The sequence below is a fragment of the Camelina sativa genome, chromosome 1 (genome assembly GCF_030686135.1).
Source record: "Camelina sativa cultivar CO46 ecotype springtype chromosome 1, ASM3068613v1".
Taxonomy (NCBI): Eukaryota; Viridiplantae; Streptophyta; class Magnoliopsida; order Brassicales; family Brassicaceae; genus Camelina; species Camelina sativa.
The window spans coordinates 4,831,082-4,858,582 of NC_141880.1; the positions used below are offsets into that span (position 1 = coordinate 4,831,082).

The following is a 27,501-nucleotide window of genomic DNA, read 5'->3' on the forward strand; positions in this document are numbered from 1 at the left end:
ATGCATTGCAGCTGCGACATCCATGATTCTGAAGAAATATAAGCCATTACGTTGCTCCTCCGAACCAATCAACATCCTGGTAATGCGGTCCTGGATAACACACAATGTGTCAATAATCTGGAAAACACAGCCCCTATCTCTAGTAAACTGAGACACTGAAATCAAATGGCATTGCAAACCATCAACAAAATACACATCCTGAAGTATAAGATGTGAGCCCAGCGAAACTGTCCCTTGTTGCGAAGACACAACATGTTGACCATTCGGTAACTTAATGAGAACATGCGACATAGTGTGAAGATTATCCAGAGTTGATACAGAGCCAGTCATGTGATTAGAAGCACCTGTATCAATGATCCAAGAAGAATGAGGAATCTTACCCAAAAGAGTTGTAGAAGTTTTGTCACGTTCGTCAAGAGCTAGCTTCAAGCTTTCCCACTGCGCATTAGTAAGGCCAGTGAGTCCAATACGATCGGCAACACTCAATACCGAATTAGCGGCAGCTTGGGGAACACCGGTAGACGGAGTAGATGGCACTGCAACTATGGAGTTAGCACGAGCTGGTGGATGCCCAAGGCCTTTTCCTGTATTCGGCACTTGTGGTGAACCCAGAGACATTTGGCGAGGACGAGAAGATGGTGCAGATCGCTCAACCCACCAGTCCGGATACCCAATCTTCCGAAAACAATTTTCTGCAAAGTGATCCGTTTTCCCGCAACTAGTACACACATGACGATTTCGGGTATGATGAACCGACCTTTGTGAACCCTGAGTCTGAACAGCAAAACTCATTTCTTCAACTCGATTACTCAGCACACGACTAGCTGACTTTGATTCTTCATCTTGTGCTAAAATCTGATATGCTTCATCAAGTGTGGGCAACGGTACACGAGACAATAATGAAGACTTCACGGCGCCATATATTGTCTCATCAAGACCCATCAAAAATTGATGAAGCTTGTCTTCTTCTCTTCCTTTGGCAATCTCCTCCACCGTTTTTGCCTGTTGATAATCAGATAAACTCCTCCATAATTGAGTTAGCTTCCCATAGTAATCTTGCATTGCAAGTCCCTTCTGAGTACACGTAGCAAGTTCAGCTTTAAGGCGTTGTACACGCTGACCATTCCGGACCGAGGAGCGCTGCTTGATATGTTTCCACAGTTCATGAGCATTCTCATGATTGGAAAGAGAGGTACGAAGGTTCTCGTCAATTGTCAGTTTTAGCCAAGAGATCACCATAGCGTTGTTTGCTCCCAAATCTTCAAGATCTTCGGAGTCGACCGTCGGTTCAGGAATCGTTCCGTCAACAAAACCAAACTTCTTTCTCGCCTTGAGTGCAAGTCGGATATTAGTGGACCATTCATCGTAATTAGGACCACGAAGAAGGGGTTGAGATATCACGCTACCAGGATTATCACCAGAAGACAAATCATAAGGATCAATAGTACGGCGTGTCTTACTACGAGCCGGAACCAGTGCAGTACTCTCACTCATGATAGAAATCGATTGAAGAGAGAATCAGAAAGTGATAAAAAAAAAACAAAGTCTAAGATCGAGAGCAGCCAAAAGTTTTGTATAATTGGCTATAGCTCTGATACCATGTCAGAAACCTTTAGCGGCGTATGAAAAGTGTTTCTGTTGATTTATCATTAGCCAAGAGGCTGAGTATTTATACAAGATGATATACCTAATCGCATAGACAATAGAATGACTAATATACCCATATATTGATATATACATATAACTCTAACATGGACCCATGGTTTTACAGACTGAAAAATCCGAAATCTCGACGAAACCTGCGTGCTCTTCTTATATAGTTTACCGACTAGCTAATACAAATGATAGTCTAATCTCTCTCTACGTAATACTACACCTACACGTTGACTGGGTCTCGCTCTAATCTAGCTCCATTAGTGTGGGCTGCGTTGCAGTCACTTTCGGGTTAAACAATAAAATGTGATAGGCACTAATATGATTTGAAATTTAATCATAGAAACAAATGAAGAACCAAATCTAGCTAGGCAGTTGCATATGGTCACATGATGGCACTACAATAAATAATAGCATCCCACAAATTATATCAAAGGGTGACACACCCTTCAAGCAACAAACAATATGTCTCATCCTGATTCTAGGAACCCAACAATCTCCACATATTGTATTACATGCACTTATGCACATTGCAAATACAACTTGAACCCCCCCGCCTATAGTGAATGCTCACCTAGGGAGCTTGACTAGGTATATTATTCTTTTTTGATTTTCTGGTCACAAATTCTAAGCTAGAAAACCTTTGTTATCCAACCAAAACTACTTACGTCAATACTTTTTTTCTCTCTCCCGTCAGAAGTCGGCGAATGGATTGACTAATGAGATATCGGATTTATACAATGAACTCTATTTTCTTTTCTGTTTTCAATGTTTCACATAGATCATATAATCCTTGTTACATGTTGCACTTGGACTTTCCATCCAGTCCGGTAAAAAGGTAATGTTTTTGGGTAAAAAGGTAAATAATTTTAGTAAGTACTAGTACTACCGTTACGCCAATCCTATATTTGATATAATAAGATTTTAATCAAAACGTAGATAATCCTCTCATGATGTTTGGATTTATATTTCGGTTTCAATTTTAATCGGGGTTTTCGTGATCATCTTTTATATAAAAAAAAGTAGTATGAAAGCAAACAAAAAAAAATATATATATATAGTGTTGAAATCGAATGATTCGAAACGGTACAACAACAATGGGAGGAGATAGAGATGCCAAGAGACAGAAGACGACGGAGATGGAAAGGGTAGAGGAGAAGGTCGAGAAGACGGAGACGGCGAAGGTCGACAACAACAAGAATGAAGAATCAGCAGGATCCGTCGATTTCGAAGAACTACGTGACGATCTCTTCCGTGAAGCAGCAAAACTTGTCTCCGACGCTCCCTCCACCAAAATCGCCATCTTCTTCACTCCTCCTCCTTCTTCTTCTTCTTCTTCTTCCCAATCGGACGTATCTATGTACTCCTTTGGCCATCCCTCTGTCAATGGCGTTGTTAATACTTTCCTAAAGGATTCAGATCCGGGGGCACCAGCGGAGAATGAAGAGGATTACGCGGAGGATGAGGATGATGATTTGGAGGAAGAGGATGAGGAGGATGATGCGGAGGAAGAAGATGGCTCGTCGCAAGGGTTTTGGTGGGAGGATGATAAGCTACTCGATTCGACGAATCCGGAAGAGTTACAAGCCGCGTATGATTCGAGAATTAGACGCCAAATCGAGAGCATCTCAAGGTTCTGGGAATCAGCAGGATCAACCCAAACCCTAATTGAAGGCGGCTGATCCATTTCATTTCCATGTCTAGTTTGCCCTGCAATTATAGTTTCCTAATTCTGTTCGTAATAGGAGTTTAATTTCTTCTAATCATCTTATGGCTTTATCTTTTTTTTTTTTTTTTTTTTTTTAACATCAATGAATCTTATATCTTACAACTTCCACTGTTGTTTTCTATACATATGCTTAACAAACTGAGAAATGCATGGGAATCACATTACATATTAATACATTAGAGAGGGATGTGAAAAGAATCAGAGTTTTGAATGTCTTAGTTCTCTCTTAACACCAATGGTTCCTTCCAAAAGGTTTGTTTCGGGTTTCACTTCAGCGTATGTTGATGAGTTTTTAGCGCTACTCCTTCTCCATAAGCTTGTATTATTGCTGCTTTCTTCAACATTCGTGGGTGGTGTCTCGACGTAATGAAGACAAACTTGGACTGCATCATGTACTCTCACGTAGAACCATTCCCTGCCAATAAGCTCCACAATGCCTGATCTTGCCAGAATCAATAGAACCTCTTTGCTCGGGTTCGAAATCGCTAGCTGCTCCATTGACAAAAATAATCAAAGTTTTTTTTTTCCCAAATAAGGAACAAGAATGATGATTTCAGGTGCGAGCGAACCTGAATGTCTCTTGTTTTATACTCCTCGTACAATTTTTTAATAGCTTCTACGGCGCTTGAGTCTATGTATGTGACAGCTGCGTTACATCCCAAAACCATTATCGATTAAGCACCTATACGTTAGGTTCGAAAACCTGATTCAAAAAAACGTTGGACTTACGAGACAATTCCAGGATAACAAAGTATATCTTCTCCAAATCTGGCCCCTTGTTTGTGCGTTTGTCGATAGCTACTTCATATTCTCGTAGCCTGCAATTTTGATACACGGTGATGTTGTGTTAACTCACGAAAATGTGGATCATAACACAAGGCGATTCAGGAATCAAATGTCAATTTCACCTGTCCTTGATGTAGCTTATGTTGGCAAAATATATGGGAGCATCGATTCGAACAATCACAATCCCGTTGTAAGCGTATGCCTCCGGATACTGCTTTACGTTTCTGTATACAGTGGTCCCTGGAAGACGCCCCAAGACAGCTGCCAAATCATATGTAATGAATGTAATCAAGAAGATGAGTTTAAAGCCATTCTAAGAAACAAAACACTGAAATTTAGACAGAGTGGTAACTGCACATAAACTTCTTTTACCGATATGAGGGTTTGCAGACTCGTGGATAACAAATGCAAGTGAAACACCAACCTGAAATTCCAAGCATTGCAACTCTGTGAGTCCTTAAAGAGCGTTGCACAGTTCATATAAATTATCTTACTTTTCAACTATCACTCCTTCATATAACAAAGAGACATGATCGGCTGAGTTAAGTGAATCTGAACATACTCACACCAATGAGGACCCCAATCTCTATTCCCAAGAACAAAGTGGTGGTGCTAGTGATGGTCCAGAGAGTAAAATCTCTCTTGTCCACACGCCACAGAAATATTGCCCCTTCATAGTCCACCTAATATGGTAAGCCATCCAGAAAGAGTAACTGTGAATATTTATTGCTCAATAACCAACGGCAGCAGTACACATGCCAGATTTTTTCTGGTGGGTTGATTTGAACTTACCAAGCCACTTACTGCAGATATCACTATTGCTGCTAAAGCACACTAAAAATTTGAGAAACGGGAAGGAGTTAGAAGCCATATTTCAGTTTCAGTATTCTCCAGAGTTTCAGATTTTAAGAAATTTCATGTGAAGTAGAAGAAAAGATCCTAGACTTACCTGTGGTATATATTTAAACATTGGGGTCAAGAACAATAGAGAACATCCAATGATGGTTCCTGTTATAAGGCCTGATAGGCCAGTCTTAGCTTCACTTTCGCTATTCACCGCTGACCTAGAAAAGGATCCTATATGATACGTATAGGAAAGCATTAGTAGATTCATCAAATTTAGGCTATAACTGAGAAGTTGATATCATCACTTATATTTTGAAGTTATTTAAGGAAAAAGAACACACATTACATTTACTGGTTATGGCTGTGCTCATCTCAAGATAAGATTAACATACCTGTAGTCGGATACGCAGAAAATAATGACCCAAATATATTTGCAACACCAAGACCAAACAACTGTCAAGTCATGGGAGATATAGTTAGAACTCTCAAGGGTCAAGGGCCTCAAGGCCATGAAATGTTGGGCTAGCCGGCTAGCACTTAACTTTCCTTATTCTATAGGGTTAATACCTCTGAATTTGAATCCAACTCGTATCTATTTTTCGCTGCTAGTGCTTTCGCAATGCCTACAGATTCCTGGATTTAAAAAAATCAAACTAGCACATCAGAAAACACGAAACATGCGCAAACTGCAGCTGAAACAAATCAAGAAACTCGCTCTTTTGCTTCTCAAGATGTCAAATTACTCAATGTCTTAAGACTGGCCATATGCATCCATTTACAAATTATCATGATTTAGGTTCAGCTGCACTTCGCATAAGTCCAGAAGGAATAAGTTAGTGACGATGATGTCTCACCAAGATGGCAACACCAGTAATGAGAGCCGCTGTTGGAAGCAATAATTTTGCATGATCAATACTTTTTGGGAAGGAAAACTCTGGAAGGCCCTGAGGTATATCTCCCACCTGAGAAATCCTATAAACTTTGCAATTACTGCAAACACAACAATATATGAAGCTTCAATGAGAAATAATATAAGAATATTTGAATTCTTTAGCAATCTGACCAGCGAGATGGAAGGTGGATGGAACACTTTTGCAATGGTTGTACCAAGAGCAAGCCCTGTGAGTGGTCCTGCTGCTCGTACAAACTGAAGTTCTTTCTTTGCTTTTCCCTGCAGTGGAACACAATGCCTTAGCATTATAAAAGTAAGGGAAAGCACGAACTATCTTGCTAACACAGGGAAGAAAAAGGTTCATACCACATGCTTCATGACTAAAAGGATGACCAGAATGGTAGATCCCAACAAGAAAGGTGGCCACTTAAACTGAAAGACAGAAAAAATAGATAAAGTTATGCAAGTAGAGGTATGTTGAACCACAAAGAATTGCAACCCCAAAATGAATCTGCAGACCAATATCTCTAGTAAGATTAAGAAAGACGAAAAACAAAAATAACAGTCTAGATCAGTCTGATACATACCAGTTTAAAGACATTAAGAAAAAAAGAACAGAGTATCTAAATGTCAGCTCAGACAAAGTTTCACCTGATCAGCTCCAGCAATTATACTCTCAATTAAAGGCACAATCTTGCTGCTCCGAGAAACGCTATATCCCAGGAAGTATTTCAGTTGGGATAACCCAATCACAACAGCTGAAGCAGTTGTAAATCCAGATATGACAGAGTGACTTATGAAACGAATAAGCCATCCAAGCCTGGAGTTGGACAAAAACAAACGAACGACTTGCTTGTTCTAACACACTACAATAAACACACGACTTTCTTGCACAAGTAAGCTATAGAAAGACTATAAAATTACCTCAAGAACCCCATGATGCACTCAAATATTCCAACCAGAAGAGCCAACAAAATGGCAAGCTCAGTGTATAACTCTTCAGATGGATCAGCAATACCACTCAAGGCATTAGAGACGAGAAGGGAAACTAAAGCTACAGGTCCAACTGCAAGCTGACGGGATGAACCGAACACAGCATACACAAATACCGGAACAAATGAGGAGTCTGCATCAAAACAAGATTAATAACTAAAAGCAAAAGTGGGAACAGCTTAGTATCACAATAATGGATTCATAAAAAGGGTCTGTATCACAATGAACTCACATAAACCGTATATTGGTTGAAGCCCAGCTAATCTTGCATATGACATTGCCTGCTCAAATCCATAAAAGATTAACAAAAATTATTCCAAAGAACCAACAAAACCAAAATCAATAGAGAACGAAGAAGCAGAAAATTACCTGAGGAACAAGCATGATACCGACGGTGATACCAGCCATAAGATCAAGTTTAAAGTATCGTTGCCAACGGTAAGTCCGAATCCAAAGGAAGCAAGGAAAAATCGTATCAATCCAGTCGAAGAACGTCATACACTTGATCTTCTCCGTCCATCGGGAGAAGAAAATATTGAAGGGAACTGAGTGATGACAGCGCGGATTAGAAGAGGTGGAATCGGGATGCTGGAGAGGGATGACTTTAACCGGAATCGCCGGAGATGAAGAGGATGAAGCGGCGGAGAGATTCTTGACGGCGACGGACATCGGAATTTGTGAGGATAGAGAAGAATGAGATCAACGTGAAAAAGGGACGTATCACTCTGATTGTAGCATGAAGAAACAGAGAAGCCTAGTTCCAGTTTGTGATGGATATGGACGAAAAGGCGGCTACGTTCATTATGAATCTAAAACTTATATCAAATCAATGCTTAATTATATGATTGCGTGTCTTACTAAATCAGTATGTTTACTGTTTTTAGTATACACCTCTGACTCCACTGTTCTAAAATTCGTTCATTTTCGTAACTAGATTATCTCATTAAACTAGGTGGTTGGTTTTATGAATTATGAGTTCGTATGTTTTCAACCTTTTGTGCTCTTCACTCTCCATATAAAAAACCACTGGACTCATACTTGCAGTCTGCAGACGTGTGCTGGGCGATATTGCTAACATTGGTTTATTCCACGTATTTGAAATGAAACAATATGAAATCCATCTTGTGACCATTTTTATTTTCCATCTTACTGCCTCTACACTAAAGTGAACATTTAGTTGTGAACGCAAAGATGCTTAATACCAAGAGTAGTTCAGAGGAGAAACAATATATTTATATACTAATACATGTAGATGGCTTTGGAGCTCGACCGACATTAACACAGAAGATACCTGACTTGTTCTCACTTAGGCAAGGACGTAGGAAGCTCTCTAGCGTTGCCTTAGAGGTCTCTGTAAAACATGTGTTGCGGTTTGTATTTGTGACTTGTTTAGAAGAAAAAAAAGATGAAAAATTTAGTGAGGAGTGTGAAGAGCCTTACCCTTGGTTCATTGTTGGCTTCACGCTGTTGTCTGCTACTTCTAGTATCTCTGTCTATATCAGCCTCAGGCTTGTCATGCTTATAAAATGCTTCTAAGGCTCTTCTCACAAATGGGCGGACTATGTTCACTTCCATTGCCGATACATTAGAGATCTACATTCTCAAGTTACGGATACTGTTATTATTGGAATCACTTTAGAGAGAGGTAATGAGTTAAAGGCAACGGCAAGAAGCAATAAAAAAAACAATTACCTTTACTGCAGATGTACCTTGAAATGATCCTAAGTTAGTCTCAAGTTTGTGAAGTCGCACATCTCTGATATCCTCAACCAGGGATCTCACCTATACAAAAATCATGAACAGCTGTAATCGCTTCGAAGATTCAAAACACATGGTTAGAATGGAAGACAAAACCCAGCAGATGTACGAAATTACCATATATTTGTCTGGAATATCGTCATGTGCACTGCCAAGAGTGAGATTTTAAAATACTCATCAGCAAATCGGGATGTTATAAATGCAAGGGGGGAGTCAAGAAACAAGAAGAGTCAAAGAACCTACTGGTCAAAAAGTAGTCGGGCAATTTCCACGTAACTAAATGGTAATGCCTGAAAAGTCGACTGAGACTCCCGTTCTGCTTCCAAGATCTGAGTCAAATTGTCTAGTTCACAATCAAAGAAGCAACAACAATAGTTAACACTTACGCATCTACTTTCCCTTTTAACATTGAAATTTTTATCTGCTAAATGTGCATTTTTTTGTGTCTTACCAACAGACATCCATCCCGGAGGCCGGAAAGAGCATTTTCCTCTCCTCTTCAGTGCCACTGCAAGCCACAGAGGCACCTTGGTCGGAATCTGAGGAATGAACCGACCGAAATCCCCCTGTCATTATTAATTCACATATTAATCACATGGTTAACAAAAAGGTTTCGATGGCAGTGGATTGTATAAAAACAAGAAAGATTATTATTACACTGATGAAATTGAGTTGCTCCATGTTCATATTGGGAACAATCTCCACAAGTTCGTCCTCTGCCATAAACTCAACCTGGTATGAATAGCTAACCAATTATACCATTGCAGACAGTACATGAAGGAACACATACAAGCATAGAGGAGAGAAGAAGAACCTCTTGTGGAGAAAATAGTGAGATATGAGGATCAGTCTGGCCAGCCATGGCTGTCTCTAAAAAAATCTCAGCTTTTCGACCTAAACGGAAATAGAAACAACTGTATAAGATTACTAACGTGTGGGATAATACACAGAAAGTACAGAGACGACAGAGAAACTCTGATATAAAAAAAAAAAAAAAAAAACAGAGACAAAATGCAAAAACCATCTAAAATCTAAAGAGCATGTTAAAACAAAGCTGAGGAAGTTTCAAAATTATCAAAGGGAGTAAAACCTAGCTCGTCTCAGTAGCCCAAAACAAAAGGGTCCTTCGTAGAGACATTTAATCAAACACCTTGTCTACACGAAAATTTCTCTTCTTTTTTTTTCCTTTTGCTAGAACATATCCATTTCCAATTTCAGCAGCATCATGAATCAGCAACAAAAAAGGGTACAATTCAAAACATGTCTACTGATCTAACAAGCAACATTTCGCAAAATCTGGGAACAATTTATTTTACATAAAAACGCCGGATACAGTAAGTAAAGAGAGAATCCCTAGTTTTTGATTTGAGATATGAGCTCGAGTTTACCTGGTTAGATTTGGGTGATTCCTTGACGATCAGATCAATCTCTTCCGATCGGAAAGCGATCGAAATTCTCAAAGAGTGAGAGTTATCGATTTCGGCTTTCTACGTTGGCGGGAAATCCGATTTCAGTATAGCGGGAAACTAAAAGAGAATGGACTAGTGTTAACTCTATTGTAATAGGTTTCGGTTGGACCGGAATTTTAGTTTAACCGATCTCAAACCAGGACCGAAATTGTTAACCCAAAATAAAGTTTTATTGTGATATGTTTAAGAAGCCAAAGACTAAATTGGCATGTTTATTATATAGTCCAGACTCCAGACGAAAGATGGTGAACCAAATGTTGTTGAGCTGTATTATTAAAGAATAAGGTAAAAAGTTTTTTTTATATATAATTTTATTAAAAATTTAAAATTCCTCTCTAACCAAAATCAAACTCTATTTTGTTCATCATGGCTTTCACGTCATGACGACTTTCTCCTAATCCTTAAAAAACAAAAGACCCAAACCAATAGGTAGGTGAATCAACAACACAAGACTTGATTGCAGGCACGACTGTTATATATCTTCTCCTCATGATCTTCACTATTTTCCCTTTTTGTAATAATGCTTTACCAAATTTGCTTTTAATTCATTTATCTCGATTTCCAAAACAACAAAAAAAAAAATGAAGCTGGAAGACTTACTTGTGGAAGACGAAACCAAAGATCAAAATGGCGTTAGCGTCGCGGCTCTTCTTGATCATCACCGTCGTCACCCTCAGCTTCTGCAACAAGTAAGTCAAACTCGTATATCTCGTGATATTTGAAACTCAACAAAGAGATGAACATAAATTATGCATGATTAAATCCATCCGTTGGCAATTTATTTTGAATTGATCAAGAAGAGAAGAATATATACTTTTGTTCTGATCGGTTTGGTTGCAGCCATCATCAAAACTGAAGGAGCATAAGAGCGAAGAAGAGAAGAATGATTTGATCAAGAAGAAGCAAAAGCGAACTCTTCAAAAAGAAGTGATGAAAATGCAAGGAGAGCTGGAGGACGAGCAGGCATTGAACAAGGCTCTACGTGATATGCACCGTGGTCCCGTCATGTCCCAGCCTCGTCTCTCTTTACTGCTTCTTCCTCCTCAGGCAAGTCCATTTCTCTGGTGTTGTTACATCTAAGAAAACATATGTAAACGCAGCGTTTTTGAGAAAAAAAGATGGAATATGATTTAGAAACCTGATTATATAAGTTAAGTTTGTGTAGGTTCAAGAGCTGATAGAGGAGCTAGCGACGGTTGAGGCAGAGATACTCTGTCTTGAGAAACGAATTCAAGACTTGAAACTTGATGTGTATAGTGAGAAAAAAGAGAATGAAGTACTTGAAGCCAGTATTGATGAAGGAGAAGAAGAGAAGATGATGAATCCTAAAAAACTACTACAAAGGCAGAATCATCTTCCTTGCGACGCTGACAATGACATTATAAAGATGAGATCTGAGGATCTAAAACACAGATCCAAGTCTCATAGTTATGAAGATCATCGTGCTGTTAAGGATATTCAAATGAACAGTCCTCGTACTTATGCGTCAATTGGATCAGCCAGGGAGTTCTCATCAAGAATCCATTCCTCGACCTTTTCTGATGGAACATCAAGAACGCAAGAGAAAAATAATGTGCAAGAGACGACAGCAAATGTAGTATCGGAGGATCTGGTGAAGTGCTTGATGGGAATATATTTAGAACTCAACAGGTCATCGCGGGAACGAGAAGGGTCAAAAACTGTTTCGAAGCTGAGCCTCACACACCTCAAGAATGCTTCTTTCAAACGCAAATCGGTGTATGACCATAACGCTTCAAATCTTGATCCTTATGGAGCTGTGATGGGGGCTTCTCTTAGAGACATAGGAGAGTACAAGAACTTCATCCACATCACTCGAACCTCCATTGATGTTAGCCGTTTATCCGATTGTTCCACTTCTCTTGTCAATTTGAGGTACTTAAACATCAATATACTTATAAATTATCTGTGAGATCACATTATTTCCATGATCTCTATATAATATAAACACACATGTTACATGTAGGGTTTTGAAGGAGAAGTTGAGCAGAGTAGATTTGAGTTTCTTGAACCACAAGAAAAAGATGGCATTCTGGATCAATACATACAACGCATGCGTCATGAATGTAACACCATAAAACTAAACTTCATCTTTAGTTGAAAGAATTAAAATCAAGATTCCAGAATTGAAACTTTGTTTGTTTGCAGGGGTTTCTGGAACACGGACTACCTTCATCAAAGGAGAAGCTACTTACCCTCCTCAAAATGGTAAATAATACAGTACATAACAATAAACATTATTAAATTTCTCATACTTGAACTTAATGAATCAAATTGACCATATTTGCTTACTGTGTTTTTGGTAACATGGTAAATAACACATATGTAACAATAAACATTTTAAATTGTTCATACTTCAAAATTAGTTAATTGACTTGTGTTGTTTGTAGGCAACAATTGACGTGGGAGGCATGCAACTGTCAGCTCTAGATATTGAAGACTCTATCTTGCAGAGTCCATGCGAACCTAGGGAATCTGTAAGAATTCATACTGATGGATGTTCATATATATCATAATTATGTGGCGTTGTGATAACCGATCTTTAAAATGTTTTGAATTTCTTCTGAGATAAAAGCTGGTTCCAACGGGTGAAAGCGAAGCGAGAATACAGAAACGGTACGGGTTCAGATGCGTAGAACCAAACCTAATGTTCGTGCTTTGTCGTGGAGATTGGTCCTCACCTGCTGTAAGTTCACTCGAATCCTATTTGATAAGTATTGCTCTAAAGGTACGTAGTAACTAACAAAGCATGCTTCTTCATAATCACCTGATATACTACATTACACGATACAGTTGAGAGTCTATACAGCAGAAGATGTAGTGAACGAGCTAATCAAAGCAAGAACAGAGTATCTAGAAGCTTCCATCGGTATCTCGGGAAGGAAAAAGATAATGATTCCGAGCTTCTTGCGCAAGCGTCTGCGGGATTTCGCAGAGGATGAAGGTTCATTAGTTGAATGGATATGCAGCCAGTTACCACCAGTCCAGCGTTGCTTGCAGCTAAAGGAAACAGCGATGGAGTGGTTGAACAAGAAAGGTACCGAATCTCAATTGAAAAAACTGGTAGAAGTGAGGGCTCACGAATACGAGTTTCGATATCTCTATCCGTTGTAAAATCTTCATTTTGTAGTATTCGAAGCCTTGGAAAGACAATTGTTCTATGTGTGTGTGTGTGTGTGTGTTTTTTTTTTTTTAAATAGAAAGGACTGGTTCATTAATTAGTGAGTTTTTATTACAATCATGGAAACAAACAAAATAGTATCGAAAGCTCCAAGTATGCTATATTATTGTTATAAATTGTAGATACATATTTTAACACTTGGGATGAGGAACGCGACAAGCAATGAGAAGTCTGGGAAGTAGCACAGGGTTCTGGATAAAATACTTACAGGCACATGGTTGTGGCTTAACGAGTTTTCCACAACAGTAACCAGGCATTTTGGTTCCTTTATAAATGGCACCTAAGCATTTTCCAATCTCATCGTGGCATTTGACCATCATTTTATAATCACCAGCTGCAACTTTGATCGGAGCTGACAAGAAGAGTATGACGAAGGCAGTGAGCATCAAAGTAACGATCTTCATGTCTAACAAACTGGTCTACAACGTAACAAAAAAAATCCCAATCAGTATAATAAGATAAGTAATTTTGCAGAAAATGCTTTGGCTATTTTGTTTTAGCTAGGTACTAAATAGGAAACTGGAATCAAATATGAATGGTTGGAAACAATTCTTTTTTTTTTTCAAAATAGGAAAATGCTAAATTCTACTTTTATTTACAATTCCGCAATTGACTTGTTCAATAAACCGAATAACCTGTAGAATTTTTTTTTAAAAAACTTTTACTTTTAATTCGAAAAACCTGAAATTGTATGATATAGGCCAAAGCCCTTTCATAAACCGAACCGAAAAATCAGCAAATCAAATAATTTCAACTCCGGTTCACAAATCCCTTGTCGCGACGACTTCAACGTGCGACCATGGCGCGTGGAAAACAGACAGAGGTTCTCTTCTAAAAAAAGGAAATCGAAACTAATTTTTGGTAAAAAAAAAAAAAACTCTATCTTATGATCTCCAGAATCAGCTGCTGAAGTTTCTCGAGAGCTTAAACCATATCTCTCTTCTTCCTTCTACACCCGATTTCTCAGGTAACAGTCTTCTTTGATTCAACTTTTCCTTCCCAATTTCTCTTCTGGTTTCTTATATATTTTTTCCAAATCAATTTTACTATTTCACAAGTCCGATAGTAGTGACCACACTACGGAGACATTATAATCCCACTCACACCATTGTTCATAATTTCTCCAGAAATCAAACATGCATGTTTCATGTTTCATAGAAATGAGTTAAGTAGAGGAGTGAGTGAACATGTTTTTTTTTTCGGATCTATCTAATCAAAGCTCAAAATGTGTTTTGTTATCGGTTTGATTTGATCTTAATTTCCAAGTTATGGTTTAGGTTTCTTATAACAATGTACTTAAAGAATTATTATAATGCAGCTCTTAGATGTAAAACAAACAGTGTGAGGCGGTGATGAAGGACAACTTGAGTAATTTTGAGAAAAGTTTGTACAAAAAGCTCAAGAGTGGAAAGCTCGAGGTTGAAGTCTCTTACCGTACTTTTCTCTGTCCTTATTGCCCCGACAACAAGAAGAAGGTTGGTCTCTATCTTGACATCCTTCAGCATGCTTCTGGAGTTGGTAACAGCAATTCCAAGAAAAGAAGTCTCACTGAGAAGGCTAGCCACCGTGCTCTTGCCAAATACCTTATTAAAGATCTTTCTCATTACGCTACTACTAGAATATCCAAGCGTTTACAAGCCAGAAGAGCTGCTGAAACCCCCGGCGGCATTACTCTTCCAGTTTATGATGATCAGTTCGAGAAACTTGTCTGGCCTTGGAAAGGTATTGGCACCCTTACTTTTGTTAAGTCCTATCTCCTTACCACTATAGTCTCTACTAACTGAAGTTGTGTCTGTCGCTGGGATAGGCATTTTGGTTAATATTCCCACAACGTTGACACAAGATGGCCTGTATTGTACTGGAGAGAGTGGACCAAAACTTAAGGATGAATTGATACGAAGAGGGTTCAACCCTATCAGAGTTCGTACTGTGTGGGACCGTTTTGGTCATTCTGGAACCGGAATAGTGGAGTTTAATAGAGACTGGAATGGACTTCACGATGCTTTGGTGTTTAAGAAGGCTTATGAAGCTGATGGTCATGGGAAAAAGGATTGGCTGTGTGGTGCTGCTGACTCGAGCCTTTATGCATGGCTTGCCAATGCTGATGATTACTATACGGCTAACTATTTAGGTGAAAACTTGCGGAAGACGGGTGACCTCAAAAGTATTTCTAAGTTTGCAGAAGAAGAGGCCAGGAAAGAACAAAAGCTTATGAACTCTCTAAACGTAATGGTTGAGAGCAAAACAAATCGGTTGAAGAAGTTAGAGGAAAAATATTCAAAGGATTCGATTAAACTTAAGTATGAGACTGAAGAAAAAGAAAAGATTCTCCGTGCTTACAATGAAGGTGGGCTTTTCCTACTTGCTTCAAGAATTGCATCCCTTTAAGAAAGTATCGTTGCATCACCCAACTATACATATTTCTATAGATATATTCGTTTTACATTTTTTCGTTTTGCATCTGAAGATCTGACGGGAAGACAACAAAAATCGACTGATCACTTCAATAGGATCTTTGCTGATCATGAAAAGCAAAAGGTGCAGCTGGAGTCTCAGATAAAAGAACTTGAAATTAAAGAATTGGAGTTGGCAAAACGGGAGGCAAAGAATGAAACACAGAGGAAATTATTGGCAAAAGAGTTTGAACAGGTATATGCTAACATCTTCGTTTAAAAACTAATTTCTGGACTGCCTCTTTCTTCTTATAAAATTTGTTCAATGGCATTATTATCAGAGTGCTGCTATATATAGTTACGTTCAACTAGCTGCCGTGGAACAACAAAAGACCAGAGAGAAAGTGCAAAAACTGGCTGTAGATCACAAGGTCTGGGAATGCTTCCTTCTTTAAAAAAGGCTGGCTCTTTAACTTTATGTGACAGGGTCCTGCCGTGTTTTTAACCTTAGATGCAAAAGGAAAAGCTTCATAAGAGAATTGCTGCACTAGAAAGACAGCTTGATCAGAAACAGGAGCTTGAACTGGAGGTCGAGCAACTGAAAAGACAGCTGGGCCTGATGAGACACATGGAACTGGACGGTGGTTCTGAAATAGTGAACAAGGTGGAGACGTTCCTTAGAGACCTTAGTGAGCAAGAAGGAGAGCTTGCGCACTTAAATAAATTTAATCAAGATCTTGTTGTGCAAGAGCGGAAGACCAATGATGAGCTTCAAGAAGCTCGAAGAGCATTGATAAGCGTAAGTAGATCTCTTATATTCGAACATATTTTATTTGAACTTATCAGTTCATAAAGGAGCTAGGTGATTCTTTGCATATGGTGAGTTTACATAATTATAACCTCGGATTATACTGGACATGGTAGGCTAGAGTGGTTGGATGCATTAACAACAGAAAGACACTCTTTGATTTTTTCTTAAATTGATTATATTTATAGAATTTGAGAGAGACGAGATCGCCTATCGGTGTTAGGAGAATGGGGGAGCTTGACACCAAACCACTCATGGAAGCAATGAAAATAAAATATTGTCAAGAAGATCTGGAGGATTGGGCAGTTGAAGTTATCCAGCTCTGGGAGGAATATCTTAAGGACCCAGATTGGCATCCGTTTAAACGGATAAAGCTTGAGACTGAAGAAAATGTAGTGGTATTGCTTCTCCTGTATATCACTAATCTAAATCGATTTTGTTCTTATCTTCCATCCTAAATAATATGTTTCAAAAAGTTGGTTACCAGCAGAAGACCTGCATTCATGGGCATGTGTACAACTGCCAGCTGCATATGCAGATGTGGTTTTATGGATTAGTGGATTTGTGTATGATATATAGAACCCTGAAGCTGTTGATATCTTTGGCAGGAAGTAATAGATGAGGATGACGAGAAGTTAAGAACCCTGAAGAATGAACTGGGGGATAATGCCTACCAAGCAGTGGCAAATGCATTGCTGGAAATAAACGAGTATAATCCGAGCGGAAGGTACATTTCTTCAGAGCTGTGGAACTTCAGAGAAGACAGGAAGGCTACGCTTGAGGAAGGTGTTACTAGTCTCCTGGAGCAATGGAATCAGGCGAAGCGTCATAGGCCTTAAAGGTTATATTTGCATTTACCCGGTACACTAACTACCAAATTTCCTAGCTCTTTCGAATTTTGCCTACTTGCTTATATAGTTGATTTTTCAAATTTTGCTAATGTGAGGTCTTTACTTTGCAGTTGCAGAAGAGGAGAAGAAGTTTTCTGTATAAAAGGATGTCAAGATGCCAGATTCAACAAGTGTCTCAACTTTGATGCAGTATGGGTCTCAGGTTCGGGAAGTAGGTGGAAAGTATAGGAAATAACATCGTAGCAAAGTAAAGTAACTAACATTGGTAGAAGCTTCTAAACCTTTAGAGAAGTCTTTGAATTTGTGATGAAATGAACACTTGCAACTGAATTAGAAGAGTCTATCACCAATAAGGAACACTCCACTGTGTCTTCTATTCCTATTCCATAGTCACAGAGCAATATTCTAATCTTTCAAATTGGGTAATTCTCATTTGTCAATGTAAATCTGCACAGTATTTCTCACTTCTTTCTCGAGTTGAAAATAAACGAAAACAATGAAAGGAGAACCCTGACTTGTGTCACTTGTCAGACAGGAACGAATGGCTAAAATTACAATACTCCTTTTTTGGACCGTGACAATATTACACAAAATAATCAATGTGAAAAATATATATTTTTTTAAAAAACACAAATTTAGAAAACCTAAAAAGTTGGTTAGGGACGAATCTCATCCCAGTTGGAGTCATTTACAGGTGACGAAAGCAGGGAAAAAGAAGTGTATTTAAGAGAAAAAAATGAGAAATAAAGACAATTAATCTTTGCAGAAATTGAGTTTTCCATTATTGTTGTTTGCTTCTGTACACCCACCCACCAATGCGTACCTCCTTTTTTTTTTTACACTGAAACACCTGATTCAAGAGCTCTACCTCTGTTCATGTCTGGATCTTTAGATGCTCCTCTCGCTTGATGTTTTCCTTGGTGCTGCGACCAATACCCATATGCCCTCAAGACTCTGTCTAGGAGATCTTGTGGCACCGGCTCTCCTCTACGTTGCTGCGGTGATATACTTGCTGTGTGAACCAGCGTCTTCCATTTGTCCTGCAAATTCACATGTTCTTGGAACATTAGGCTACTATGGGACGCTATATGTTCTAGATTAAATGTTCTTGTTTAATGTGTTTACCTTCAAGTCCACGTAAGTCCGATGATCTGCATTCTCAAAAGCACGCAATTTCACATCACGCCATCTGTGTGGATGATATATATCGACCATTAGCTTTTTTAATTTTGACATTAACCCACTACCAAACCACATGAGTTAATGAGTTAGGATGGAACTAGTGTTATTTACCTTCCAGTCCCGAGTTCCTCAACTGCTTGTACAAGAGCTTCTACCTCTGTCACAGAGAAGGGTCTCCTGGTTCTGCGCTGGGCAAGCTCAGCACGCTTAGGTTTCTGGTTCAACGGAACTATGGCAAGCGCCTTAACTTCCAAGGATGGAAGTGGAACAAGCGCTTTTGAATCTGATGAAGGTTCATCAACAGATATGTCACTCTGATATGGAACTAAATCGAGGTTACTTTTCACAATATTTCCTGAATTAATCACGTCATCCGCAAGGGGCACTCCAGAATCTAACGTGGGAGAAGCCGGAGACCTGGGATGATCATTCAGAACCGCTTTTGCTTAGGAATCTTCAAGAAGAATGAGCACCAGTGATATTCAACTAAAGCAGCACAAGGATATGATAGCGAATTTCTTAGTACCGTTCAGACAAATTCGTAGGGTCGGTTGGCACAGCAGGATCTTCGGAACACAAAGGTAGGGGAACTTTGCCGGGGCCAGGCTCCAAGGTGAACCCAAGGTTGTCCAAATTTTCATCACATGATATCCCAGTCTGTGAGAGGGTTTTCCTGTCATCTCTGACCTTCTTCCCATGCATTAATACCCCAACACGTATTCCTCCGCTGAGTAAAACACCGACAGCCTCCATCACCGTCCTCTGGAACCAAAAGGGTCAAAGATCAAAACGGTATTATGTTAACACCACACAGGAGAACCAAACATAAGTGAGGGAACGAAAGAAATTACATATTGGCGTGTACCTTTAGTGATCCTACTGATGCAGTTTCTGGAACTTCAATAAAAAGCTCTGGAATCCTAAAGGACTTAATGCTTAGCTTTACTGCACCAGAGATAAAAAATACATGAGAACCACATTATCCAGTCTCGGGATATATGTCTCAGTATCATATACCATCCGGTCAAGTACCATGGGAGCCCTTTGAGAGGACCACAAACAGCTAAGATAAGATTACTGATTTTTTTTGATATAGACTACAATAACCACCTGTATCTCCCTTCTCGGGCAACTTGGAAACACTTCCACTACTGAGTCCTCCATCAGAAGTAACGACAGAGCTTCTGTCAGGTGATCTTCTCCTCTTATATATGATATCACGCTGCCATGCGTTGTACCCATAACATGATCTTCTTTTGCGATAAAGAGTCTTTACACCCACATCTAGACATCATCCATGATCAAAGTAAGAACAGGGCGAATGACAAAAAGAAAAGAAGAAATATTCAAAAAGATACATACCAGCTCTACTGTGTCCAAAATCTTTGGAAACTTGCTTCCAGTATTTGGACGATAGCGACTTTCTTATTCTTCGAATTGATGGAGACCTATACGACTTAAATTTATTGCTAAGCTTATGATAACTAAAGAATTTTTCATCATCATCTTTTCTAACTAAGTTAGTATGATTCCCATGTCTAGCAAAGGAACCATTAGGAGTCATATCCATGCTGGATGGCAATTTTAAATCACCACCCACACGAACTAATTTAGGAAACCGCACACCTAAAGCAGTTGCATCCTCTAAGTTGCAAGCAGCAGTGATTAAGCCTCCATCTCCCAAGGGATCGGTTGCTTCTCCTTGTTTAAACCCAGTATTCACATTTACACCACCTGTCTCCCCAGTGATGCCTCCAGATTTAACGTAAGAGTCACAACTAGCATTCTTGGTGTCACACCCTAAAGCCATCGAGCCATGAGTCATTTTGTAATCAGACATTGGAGTTCGCTCCAAAACGCCGTCATTATCCGGAAATGAGAAACTGTTCACCACACACTTCTCAGTAGAGTTGTCATATGTAGTAGGCCTTGACACAGAGTTTCCTTGGTCAGAAAATTCAGATTTGACAGGCTTGCATTTATCATCTTGTTCTTGTTTAACATCGTGATTATTCCCTTCAAATGCATTGGAAGACGCTGAAGAACTCTCGCTTTCCTTTTCCTGTAGCAACTTCCCAGCCAAAGCGAGTAAGTCAATAGCACAGATCTTAGTGTCATAATCATCATCAATCTTCTTGTTTAGGACCTTCCTCTGAAGTAAAAAAAAAAAACAACAAACCAATAGTCATAAGAACGCGGTTCAGTAACTAACAGATCCAAGATGATTCACAAATGAGAACTTACCCTGCAGGAACGAGGAGCCCTGGGGATATTGGGAAAGTCAAAGCCAACGGAAAGGCAATCTAACTTCCTCTTGAACACCATCTCTCAAATATGCATATCACTGTGTTAAGACCAAACAAATGATTAGCAGAAACGTAAATTTCCAGATCATCACTAGCTAGATTGAGCAAGATGAGATCAAAATAGCTCGAAGCACGCATGTTACAATGTATAGAGAAGCCAAAATGATGTTAAGACATTTTAGGGAATACAGATCAAAACATTGAATTGGAGACAATCACAGAAACGAAGCAGACAGCCACAAGAATCATCAGTAAAGCAAGTTAGATCATCAGATCAACACAGCAAATCCGAGCGTTTGATCTGACAAAAGCTTAAAATCATGGAAATGCAAAAGCATAATAAGTGATCATTGAAGAAAAAGACTCAAAATGCTACGAAAGCTGCTTACAAAAGAAGATGAAAACAAACAGTAAACACCTGATGATGCTACCGATCAGATCTCGAAACAAAAATCACAAATTTCTGACGACCCGCGAAAGAATTGAATCGAAATTTGAAATCCGGATCAGCATGAGAGTCAAAGGATGAAAAATCAACAAAATTGACTCCAAATCCCCAAAGAATTTTACAGATCGGTAAGTATATAAATCAATTGCGATAAAAAAAAGAAAACTCACCTATCAGCCACCAGTTTCTTGATCACGATCCAAAAACCACCACTTCTTATGATTTACAGATCACGCAAACTTATAACTAAAACCCCAATTTTATCTTCCGTTTACGTGTCTAGAAAATAAATAAAAAAATGTACAAAAAAGGAAAAGTTAGAATTCCGATCTATACAAGAAACTCGAGATGTAAGAAATGAACAATTCTTCGAGTTTTTTTGGTTTTGGTTGGGTTTGGGTATGTGCGGTAAGAATCCGTCGTTGTCCTTAGAAAAGAAAGAAGGAAGAAGACGTGAAAAGCCCCATCGCCAAAACAGAAAAACCCCTTTTTTTATTTATTTATTTATTTTTACATATTTCTCATAAATTAAATAAATAAATATATTAAAAAGCTTTTTTTTTTTAATTGACCACACAAATAACTATGGGTTGAGATGATAGATGAGGCAGTTGAAAGGAAACGGGCTATTGACGGTCACTCTTTGTGAATTATGTTGTAAACCCCTCTCTCCGTTTAACTGGCTATTGAGGTTGAGGGTCACCCTCTCTCTCTCTCCCTCGGTGTCGGGGGATCACTTCATAACAAGATAGGTTTTGTCAGAAAGAATCTTTATTTTTAGGGATCGGATATAAACAAAAAAAACAATTGAATAGTTGTAGTGTTTTCTGATTGGAGTGGGGTCTTTGTAATACAGTACTACTATACAAACAACAAGAGTTGTCTATCTCTTCCACGTGGTTAGAGTGAGACAACAAGTCTTATTGCTTTGGTAATAACGTCACAAGGTTTTTAAACGGTTTTGTTTACTACTAACTTGAGTGATAATTCATCCCCACCAAAAAGAAAAAAAAAAAAAAAAAAAAAAACTGGAGTGCTAATATGATTTTCTTGATAGTAATTGTTTTTATGAGCTATATACATAAGTATATCTTCGACATGTTGATAGACCATGTGGCCAAATATGAACGTGATATGTGTTTTAATGTATTTGGTGTATTTTGTTGATTAATGATCATGTTCGTGTGTTAAATAAGCATATGCTTGACTAACTATAAGAACTGAGATGTGTTGAATCTCAAGTTCTTAACATAAGTTTATTATGGCCAAGTGTTGAATCGATTCATACTGGTTTATGTCGTGTTGGCACTACAAAAAAAGTGTTGTTTTATATCATTTATTTTAAATAATTGCATCACTTTTAAATAATGTAAAAATAATTTGTATTACTCTAATAAATGATTTATATTTTGCTGATGCAAATAATTTGTATCAGTTTATTTCAAACTGATGTTAATATTCAAAATATTTGTATCGATTTTTGTAATTGATATTAATATGCATCAGTTGCAAAAAGTGATTTATATTTCACATCAATTAATAGAAATGATGTTAATATTTTTGTTTCATTTATAAAAAGTGATGTAAATATTTATATATGTTATAAATAATCATTGAAAATATTAGGGTTAATTTCATAAATACTTATAATAATTGTATCATTTATGATAAGTGATAGTAATATTTGTTTTTTTTGTTCAAAAGTAATATTTGTATTATTTGGAAAATAACCCAAAAAGAACCGTAATAATTTTTTTTTTTAAAATATTAGTTTAAATGTTTTCCGAAATTGCTGTGTTAAATATTGAATCCATTAATTGCTATGTCAAATTTTTATCCTAAAATCACTCCTTTTGAATAGTCATAAAATATTTGAAAGATTTTTCCTATACATAAAAAAATAGAAATAAACAATCACAAACATGATTTAGCATCACATTATTTTTCATCAATCTTAAAAACTTGCATTCTTTCCTTTTGTTTCTTGTCTTCTACTTGTAGTCATGATTATGAACCTTTGAATTATCATTGTAGTTAAAGACATTTATCTGCAAGTTTAGATTACAGTCAATGTTCTAAAGTACGGCCTAGGCGGCCGTATATACGGTGACAATACGGTATACAGTGACTCACTGTACCGTTTTTAGGCTAAGCGTTTAACAAATACGGGTTGGTTGAATACGGTTGCTTATACAGCGTATATATGGACGACTATACGGTTAGCGTATATACGGTAAGTTTTTTTTTTTTACCTTCAATCAAGCTATAGATATATAAATTAATAAAACGCTAAGCTTCATTATCGTTTTCTACTGCCGTGACACTTAGGTTGTTTCTCAAACTTCATTCTGTATACAGAGAGTCTTTAGGTTTTTTTACTCTTCTTCTCTTGTTTTGATTATATGATTTTTCTTTTTAGGCTTTATCATCTATCGTTGTTGTTTTGTTGGTTAAAGAACTATAATTCTTAATATCCTAAAACTATGTTTGAGTTTAAGTTTTGATATCGTAAAACAGAGTTTTGATATCGCCAAACTCTGTTTTGAAATCGTAAAACAGAGTTTTGATATCGTAAAACTCTTTTTTGGAATCTCACCGCATATTTGTCTTTTGTAATTATTTTCAGAAATTATTCAAGTTCCAATGGATTCTTGTATATAAAGGTTGATACTATTGGTTTGACAATTTTATGAGTATTTTTGTAAAGATTTTGATATTTATTTTGTTTTTATTATATATATTTAATTATTTATATGTAATATATTCATATCTATATATATTTTTAATAAAATATATTTACCGTATATATTCCGTATATACAGCTGCGTATACGGCTATACGCTAAACGGTGGTCCACCGCCCGGCTAGCGCCTAGCGTATTTTAAAACATTGATTACAGTGAAAACAAAAAAATCTAAATTGTAGAATACTTTAACTCAATTAAAATAATAATTGTATGTGTATTCAACAGAAAATTTTAGATTACCTTATTTTTGTCTTCACAAACAGTGAGAACAAATCGACAATTCCCAATTTTCTTTCTCGCCTATGAGCTGCAAAACTGTTTGGGTTGTTTTGTAACATTAACAATGTTCATGATGGATTTGCTGCTTGAGTAATGAACAAAGATGACAAAATACTGAACAATTAGCAGTAGTTATGAAAAGGGAAACTCAAAAACAATAAAATAAAGAAGAGGCTAGAAAGAATATATGTTTACAAAGGCTGAAAGAATTGAGAGAGATCTGATACAAGCAATATTTTTGGAGATAATATAGTAGCATTAGATGGTTGTGGGCAAATAAAAAAGATCGTGGGTGAGAAAAGAAACAAAATCAGAAAAAAAAAATCTTATACGTTTTGATATTTTTAAAAGGAAAATTCATGAAATTAGTGTTGACAGTTATAAATATTTTATCTTGCACGACGCGTTCGCACAGTTCCGCATTTAGCTATCTATGTTAACAATATTCTTTCGCATTGGCTTGTTTGAGCCAATCTTATACCCTTTGTTGACAAAAAAAAAGTTATAAATATTTTATTTAAAAAAGATCAGTATCTAAAACAATCTACGTTTGTGAATGAGAAACCCAATTATTAGGTTAGCTAATTAAGATTTGTAATAATCTGAAGATAAAAAACAATACAAACAAAAAAAATTGTTTTTAGTTTTATTAGATTTATAATTTTCGTGTATAATAATTAGGATTCAATTTTTGTATATATATTTTCTAAATTACGTTATTTTTTTCAAAAAGTATATTTAATTTATTAATGCTATCAATGTAATTTATTTTAGCATCAGTTTTTATTGATGTAAATTATGTTTCATTTAAAAAAATGATTTTACAAAAAATGAATAAATACATCAATTATCTAAATGATGTGAATTTATATTTTATATCGATTATTGAAAAGTGACATAATATAATAAAAATTGAATCAATTTTAATTAATTGATGCCAAAATAGATAATTATAATATCAGTTATAATAATTGATGCTAAGTCAATATATATTTGCTTCACTTGTCAATAAATAATTTAATATTATATCATTTTGTTTTGTGATACAATTTAAGTGATACAACATACACGTTTTTTTGTAGTGTGGACTTCTCTGAGCGTGTCTATTACAACACATACTTGTATGTGGCTGGTCTTGGACCCTTGTAAGTTGTTGTAACTTTCGTTATGGGCCTCATGACATTTGATGAATGGGTCGTGTCGGGTCGTGTCGGGTCGGGTCGGGTCGGACAATTCTATTGGAAAGTAGAAGTAAGGTACACATTCCCCGAGGACAAGCTATTCCGACCATTCTCTCTAAATGACTCTAATAAAGTTTTTTTTTCTTTGCATTCATGATTATGAGTCAACTATCGTTGGTTACGGTTTTATAGTTCTATTTCTATATATAGCCGTTACAGGGAGAAAGTTCGTATCCTCGTTTCAATTTTTCTCTTCTTAAGATATTAATTAGGCGTGTGTCACTAAACATATAAACATGCATTTAATTTGTTTTAATTATACACATGCTGCATATGCACTTCATGCATATTGATATATATTCTGAGTTTTGTATAAATGACAAAAATATATTAGCACCTAAAGAGATATACGGAAATTTAAGATAGTATGGAGCTTAAAGATTTACAGAAAAAAAACCCATATGCTTTATTCTCTATTTTGATATGCCGTATGCTTTTATACACTATAGAACCTTGAAAACGTGTGGTGCCAAAATAAGGAGAATAAATTTATAACAGTATTTCTTACTTTTATGATGATAATTAATAAAGTTAATTTTGAGTTACTTTACTAATTTATATATTTTAACGAATTTTAGGATGCGTGACTATACAAGTGTGTATATATATATATATATATTTCATTGTACGTGACTTTTTCTTCTTCTTTTTTTTTGGTTGTAAAGTTTACTGCTCAACCAAAAATAACTGTTGTTTACATCATAACAAAAACGAAAAAGCTTATGTTGGTAATATATATGGATGAAGGATTTTGTATTACGAGTCCCTTCCTGCTTGGAAGTTGGAACCAAATGACACAGTTGGTTTCCGTATTTGTGATATAAAGCATATAACGAAAAGGAACCACACGAGGGGATTCCCATACCGCAGGTCACCCCCGTAGACAAAAATTTGTTCCCAGATTAAAGTTCGATGAGCCGAGAAGGGTAGATTGATACAAAGGATTTGCTTATGTGGGATTAAATTTTTGGAGTCAATGGTCATTAACTTAGTATATATATCCAAGTAAGTAAGTAGTCATTAACTTTGTTACTAAACAAGTAAAGTAACAAACCAACCACTTGGAAAATCAACGAGCAGCCGCAAGCCCATGAGTGGACCCGCATATGTTGACTAAACGCAAACGGCAAATCCTCGTAGCTCCGTTAAACTTAAACGACGTTAACAAAACAAACGGCGTCCCCTGTCTTAAAAATTACGAGTCTCTCTCTCTCTCTCTTTTTTTTTTTTCAACCAAACATTAATCAAATTAAAAAATAACTCCAAGATTGGTTGCCCAAACCGGAGGAAAAGAGTTTACAAAGGAAATTTCAGAGGAAAGCAATCTTGAAGAACGGGCTAGACAATCTGCCCTTACATTGAGCTCTCTAGAGATCCTGATCAGGGAGAACGAGGAAAAGCATGGTCTGAGCACAAGAAACTCCTCTAACAGGTTCGAAAAAGATGGCCAATCGTCAGGCGTCTGCACCATCGCCACCAATTCTGCACAGTCTGTCTCAAAGCTTTGACATCCAACTCCAGCCGCCAAGAGTGACTCCATAGCCCAAATCAAGGCTTGTAGCTCTGCATGTAAGGATGTAGGACCGCATCTCTGACTCCGTGCTCCCAAAAGGAGAGTCGCATCATCATCACTACAACACCACCATCCTAGACCCTGCATAGCATCTGACCCTTTCCAAGAACCATCAATCTGACATCGAGGAAACGCTCCCCTATCCTCCACCAGAGGCGTAGTATGCAAATACCTATCCGAATAGGATTTTGCTTCTTCCCATAGTAATTTATCATTATTCGCCTGGTGTAGAATTTCCGTCGGCTCGGCCTGTAACCCCTGAAAAACTTTTTTATTCCTATCTTTCCATAATGTCCAAAGTATCCAAGGAAGACGATTAGCTACATCCGAATCCCCCGACTGAGAGGCT

The 27,501-nt window shown here is 37.3% G+C and overlaps 6 protein-coding genes across 14 annotated transcripts; 3 read left to right on the top strand and 3 right to left on the bottom strand.

The window, feature by feature from the left end:
• The first annotated feature begins 2,577 nt into the window (after positions 1-2,577).
• LOC104776672 (uncharacterized) lies at positions 2,578-3,486 on the top strand. The gene has a single exon (XM_010500776.3). It carries the CDS (start codon positions 2,727-2,729, stop codon positions 3,333-3,335), a length of 609 nt encoding a protein of 202 aa, XP_010499078.1. The 5' UTR covers positions 2,578-2,726; the 3' UTR covers positions 3,336-3,486.
• On the bottom strand, positions 3,407-7,992 carry LOC104776696 (putative sulfate transporter 4.2). 7 transcript variants are annotated; one of them, XR_015557896.1, is made up of 17 exons: positions 7,269-7,704; positions 7,132-7,180; positions 6,831-7,032; positions 6,558-6,726; positions 6,273-6,338; positions 6,078-6,185; positions 5,869-5,976; positions 5,582-5,647; positions 5,407-5,467; positions 5,118-5,245; positions 4,961-5,002; positions 4,731-4,851; positions 4,541-4,592; positions 4,291-4,429; positions 4,112-4,200; positions 3,952-4,028; positions 3,407-3,871 (listed from the first exon to the last, which is right to left on the bottom strand). XR_015557896.1 is itself a non-coding variant. In XM_010500814.3 (17 exons), the coding sequence occupies exons 1-17, from the start codon at positions 7,566-7,568 to the stop codon at positions 3,581-3,583; spliced, it is 2,064 nt and encodes a 687-aa protein (XP_010499116.1). In that variant the 5' UTR covers positions 7,569-7,992; the 3' UTR covers positions 3,407-3,580. The 7 variants fall into 7 exon arrangements, 4 of the variants coding, with proteins under 4 accessions (XP_010499116.1, XP_087307466.1, XP_087307472.1 ...); XR_015557908.1 differs by having other exon boundaries at positions 5,869-6,004; positions 7,269-7,621; XR_015557915.1 differs by having other exon boundaries at positions 5,869-5,986; positions 7,269-7,605.
• A 16-nt stretch (positions 7,993-8,008) lies between these two features.
• Positions 8,009-10,311, bottom strand: LOC104776681 (DNA replication complex GINS protein PSF2). Its single transcript, XM_010500788.3, has 9 exons — positions 10,046-10,311; positions 9,472-9,551; positions 9,315-9,389; positions 9,109-9,223; positions 8,901-9,000; positions 8,775-8,805; positions 8,592-8,681; positions 8,340-8,492; positions 8,009-8,250 (listed from the first exon to the last, which is right to left on the bottom strand). The coding sequence occupies exons 2-9, from the start codon at positions 9,517-9,519 to the stop codon at positions 8,230-8,232; spliced, it is 633 nt and encodes a 210-aa protein (XP_010499090.1). The 5' UTR covers positions 9,520-9,551; positions 10,046-10,311; the 3' UTR covers positions 8,009-8,229.
• A 246-nt stretch (positions 10,312-10,557) lies between these two features.
• Positions 10,558-13,400, top strand: LOC104776714 (uncharacterized). Its single transcript, XM_010500825.2, has 8 exons — positions 10,558-10,815; positions 10,967-11,173; positions 11,292-12,019; positions 12,111-12,210; positions 12,293-12,352; positions 12,535-12,621; positions 12,720-12,830; positions 12,938-13,400. Exons 1-8 carry the CDS (start codon positions 10,708-10,710, stop codon positions 13,256-13,258), a joined length of 1,722 nt encoding a protein of 573 aa, XP_010499127.1. The 5' UTR covers positions 10,558-10,707; the 3' UTR covers positions 13,259-13,400.
• A 651-nt stretch (positions 13,401-14,051) lies between these two features.
• Positions 14,052-17,736, top strand: LOC104776724 (factor of DNA methylation 3). Of its 2 annotated transcripts, none has more exons than XM_019245851.2 (9): positions 14,052-14,292; positions 14,644-15,047; positions 15,133-15,672; positions 15,793-15,974; positions 16,060-16,149; positions 16,230-16,517; positions 16,715-16,924; positions 17,135-17,367; positions 17,488-17,736. In XM_019245851.2, exons 2-8 carry the CDS (start codon positions 14,678-14,680, stop codon positions 17,363-17,365), a joined length of 1,911 nt encoding a protein of 636 aa, XP_019101396.2. In that variant the 5' UTR covers positions 14,052-14,292; positions 14,644-14,677; the 3' UTR covers positions 17,366-17,367; positions 17,488-17,736. The 2 variants fall into 2 exon arrangements, with proteins under 2 accessions (XP_019101396.2, XP_010499136.2); XM_010500834.2 differs by having other exon boundaries at positions 14,100-14,292; positions 17,135-17,387.
• A 183-nt stretch (positions 17,737-17,919) lies between these two features.
• Positions 17,920-21,970, bottom strand: LOC104776738 (telomere repeat-binding protein 3). 2 transcript variants are annotated; one of them, XM_010500854.3, is made up of 9 exons: positions 21,484-21,970; positions 20,804-20,903; positions 19,922-20,711; positions 19,670-19,843; positions 19,425-19,504; positions 19,086-19,321; positions 18,671-18,976; positions 18,503-18,566; positions 17,920-18,417 (listed from the first exon to the last, which is right to left on the bottom strand). In XM_010500854.3, the coding sequence occupies exons 2-9, from the start codon at positions 20,882-20,884 to the stop codon at positions 18,214-18,216; spliced, it is 1,935 nt and encodes a 644-aa protein (XP_010499156.1). In that variant the 5' UTR covers positions 20,885-20,903; positions 21,484-21,970; the 3' UTR covers positions 17,920-18,213. The 2 variants fall into 2 exon arrangements, with proteins under 2 accessions (XP_010499156.1, XP_010499165.1); XM_010500863.3 differs by having other exon boundaries at positions 21,284-21,485.
• Positions 21,971-27,501: the final 5,531 nt, after the last annotated feature.

Excerpts from the sequence above, each read along its gene's own strand:
- LOC104776672 (XM_010500776.3), top strand. The coding sequence starts at position 2,727 with ATGATTCGAAACGGTACAACAACAATGGGAGGAGATAGAGATGCCAAG.
- LOC104776738 (XM_010500854.3), bottom strand. The coding sequence starts at position 20,884 with ATGGTGTTCAAGAGGAAGTTAGATTGCCTTTCCGTTGGCTTTGACTTT. Across the intron at positions 20,712-20,803 it reads GGGCTCCTCGTTCCTGCAGG|AGGAAGGTCCTAAACAAGAA; the intron begins GTAAGTTCTCAT and ends TTTTTACTTCAG. Across the intron at positions 18,977-19,085 it reads CCTACGAATTTGTCTGAACG|GTCTCCGGCTTCTCCCACGT; the intron begins GTACTAAGAAAT and ends TGATCATCCCAG.
- LOC104776696 (XM_010500814.3), bottom strand. The coding sequence starts at position 7,568 with ATGTCCGTCGCCGTCAAGAATCTCTCCGCCGCTTCATCCTCTTCATCT. Across the intron at positions 4,852-4,960 it reads TATCTGCAGTAAGTGGCTTG|GTGGACTATGAAGGGGCAAT; the intron begins GTAAGTTCAAAT and ends TTACCATATTAG. Across the intron at positions 4,430-4,540 it reads GTCTGCAAACCCTCATATCG|CTGTCTTGGGGCGTCTTCCA; the intron begins GTAAAAGAAGTT and ends ATGATTTGGCAG.
- LOC104776681 (XM_010500788.3), bottom strand. The coding sequence starts at position 9,519 with ATGGCTGGCCAGACTGATCCTCATATCTCACTATTTTCTCCACAAGAG. Across the intron at positions 9,224-9,314 it reads AGCAACTCAATTTCATCAGT|GGGGATTTCGGTCGGTTCAT; the intron begins GTAATAATAATC and ends TAATAATGACAG. Across the intron at positions 8,493-8,591 it reads AAGGTACATCTGCAGTAAAG|ATCTCTAATGTATCGGCAAT; the intron begins GTAATTGTTTTT and ends TTGAGAATGTAG.
- LOC104776714 (XM_010500825.2), top strand. The coding sequence starts at position 10,708 with ATGAAGCTGGAAGACTTACTTGTGGAAGACGAAACCAAAGATCAAAAT. Across the intron at positions 10,816-10,966 it reads ACCCTCAGCTTCTGCAACAA|CCATCATCAAAACTGAAGGA; the intron begins GTAAGTCAAACT and ends GTTTGGTTGCAG. Across the intron at positions 11,174-11,291 it reads TACTGCTTCTTCCTCCTCAG|GTTCAAGAGCTGATAGAGGA; the intron begins GCAAGTCCATTT and ends AAGTTTGTGTAG.
- LOC104776724 (XM_019245851.2), top strand. The coding sequence starts at position 14,678 with ATGAAGGACAACTTGAGTAATTTTGAGAAAAGTTTGTACAAAAAGCTC. Across the intron at positions 16,518-16,714 it reads CTCGAAGAGCATTGATAAGC|AATTTGAGAGAGACGAGATC; the intron begins GTAAGTAGATCT and ends TTATATTTATAG. Across the intron at positions 16,925-17,134 it reads AGACTGAAGAAAATGTAGTG|GAAGTAATAGATGAGGATGA; the intron begins GTATTGCTTCTC and ends TATCTTTGGCAG.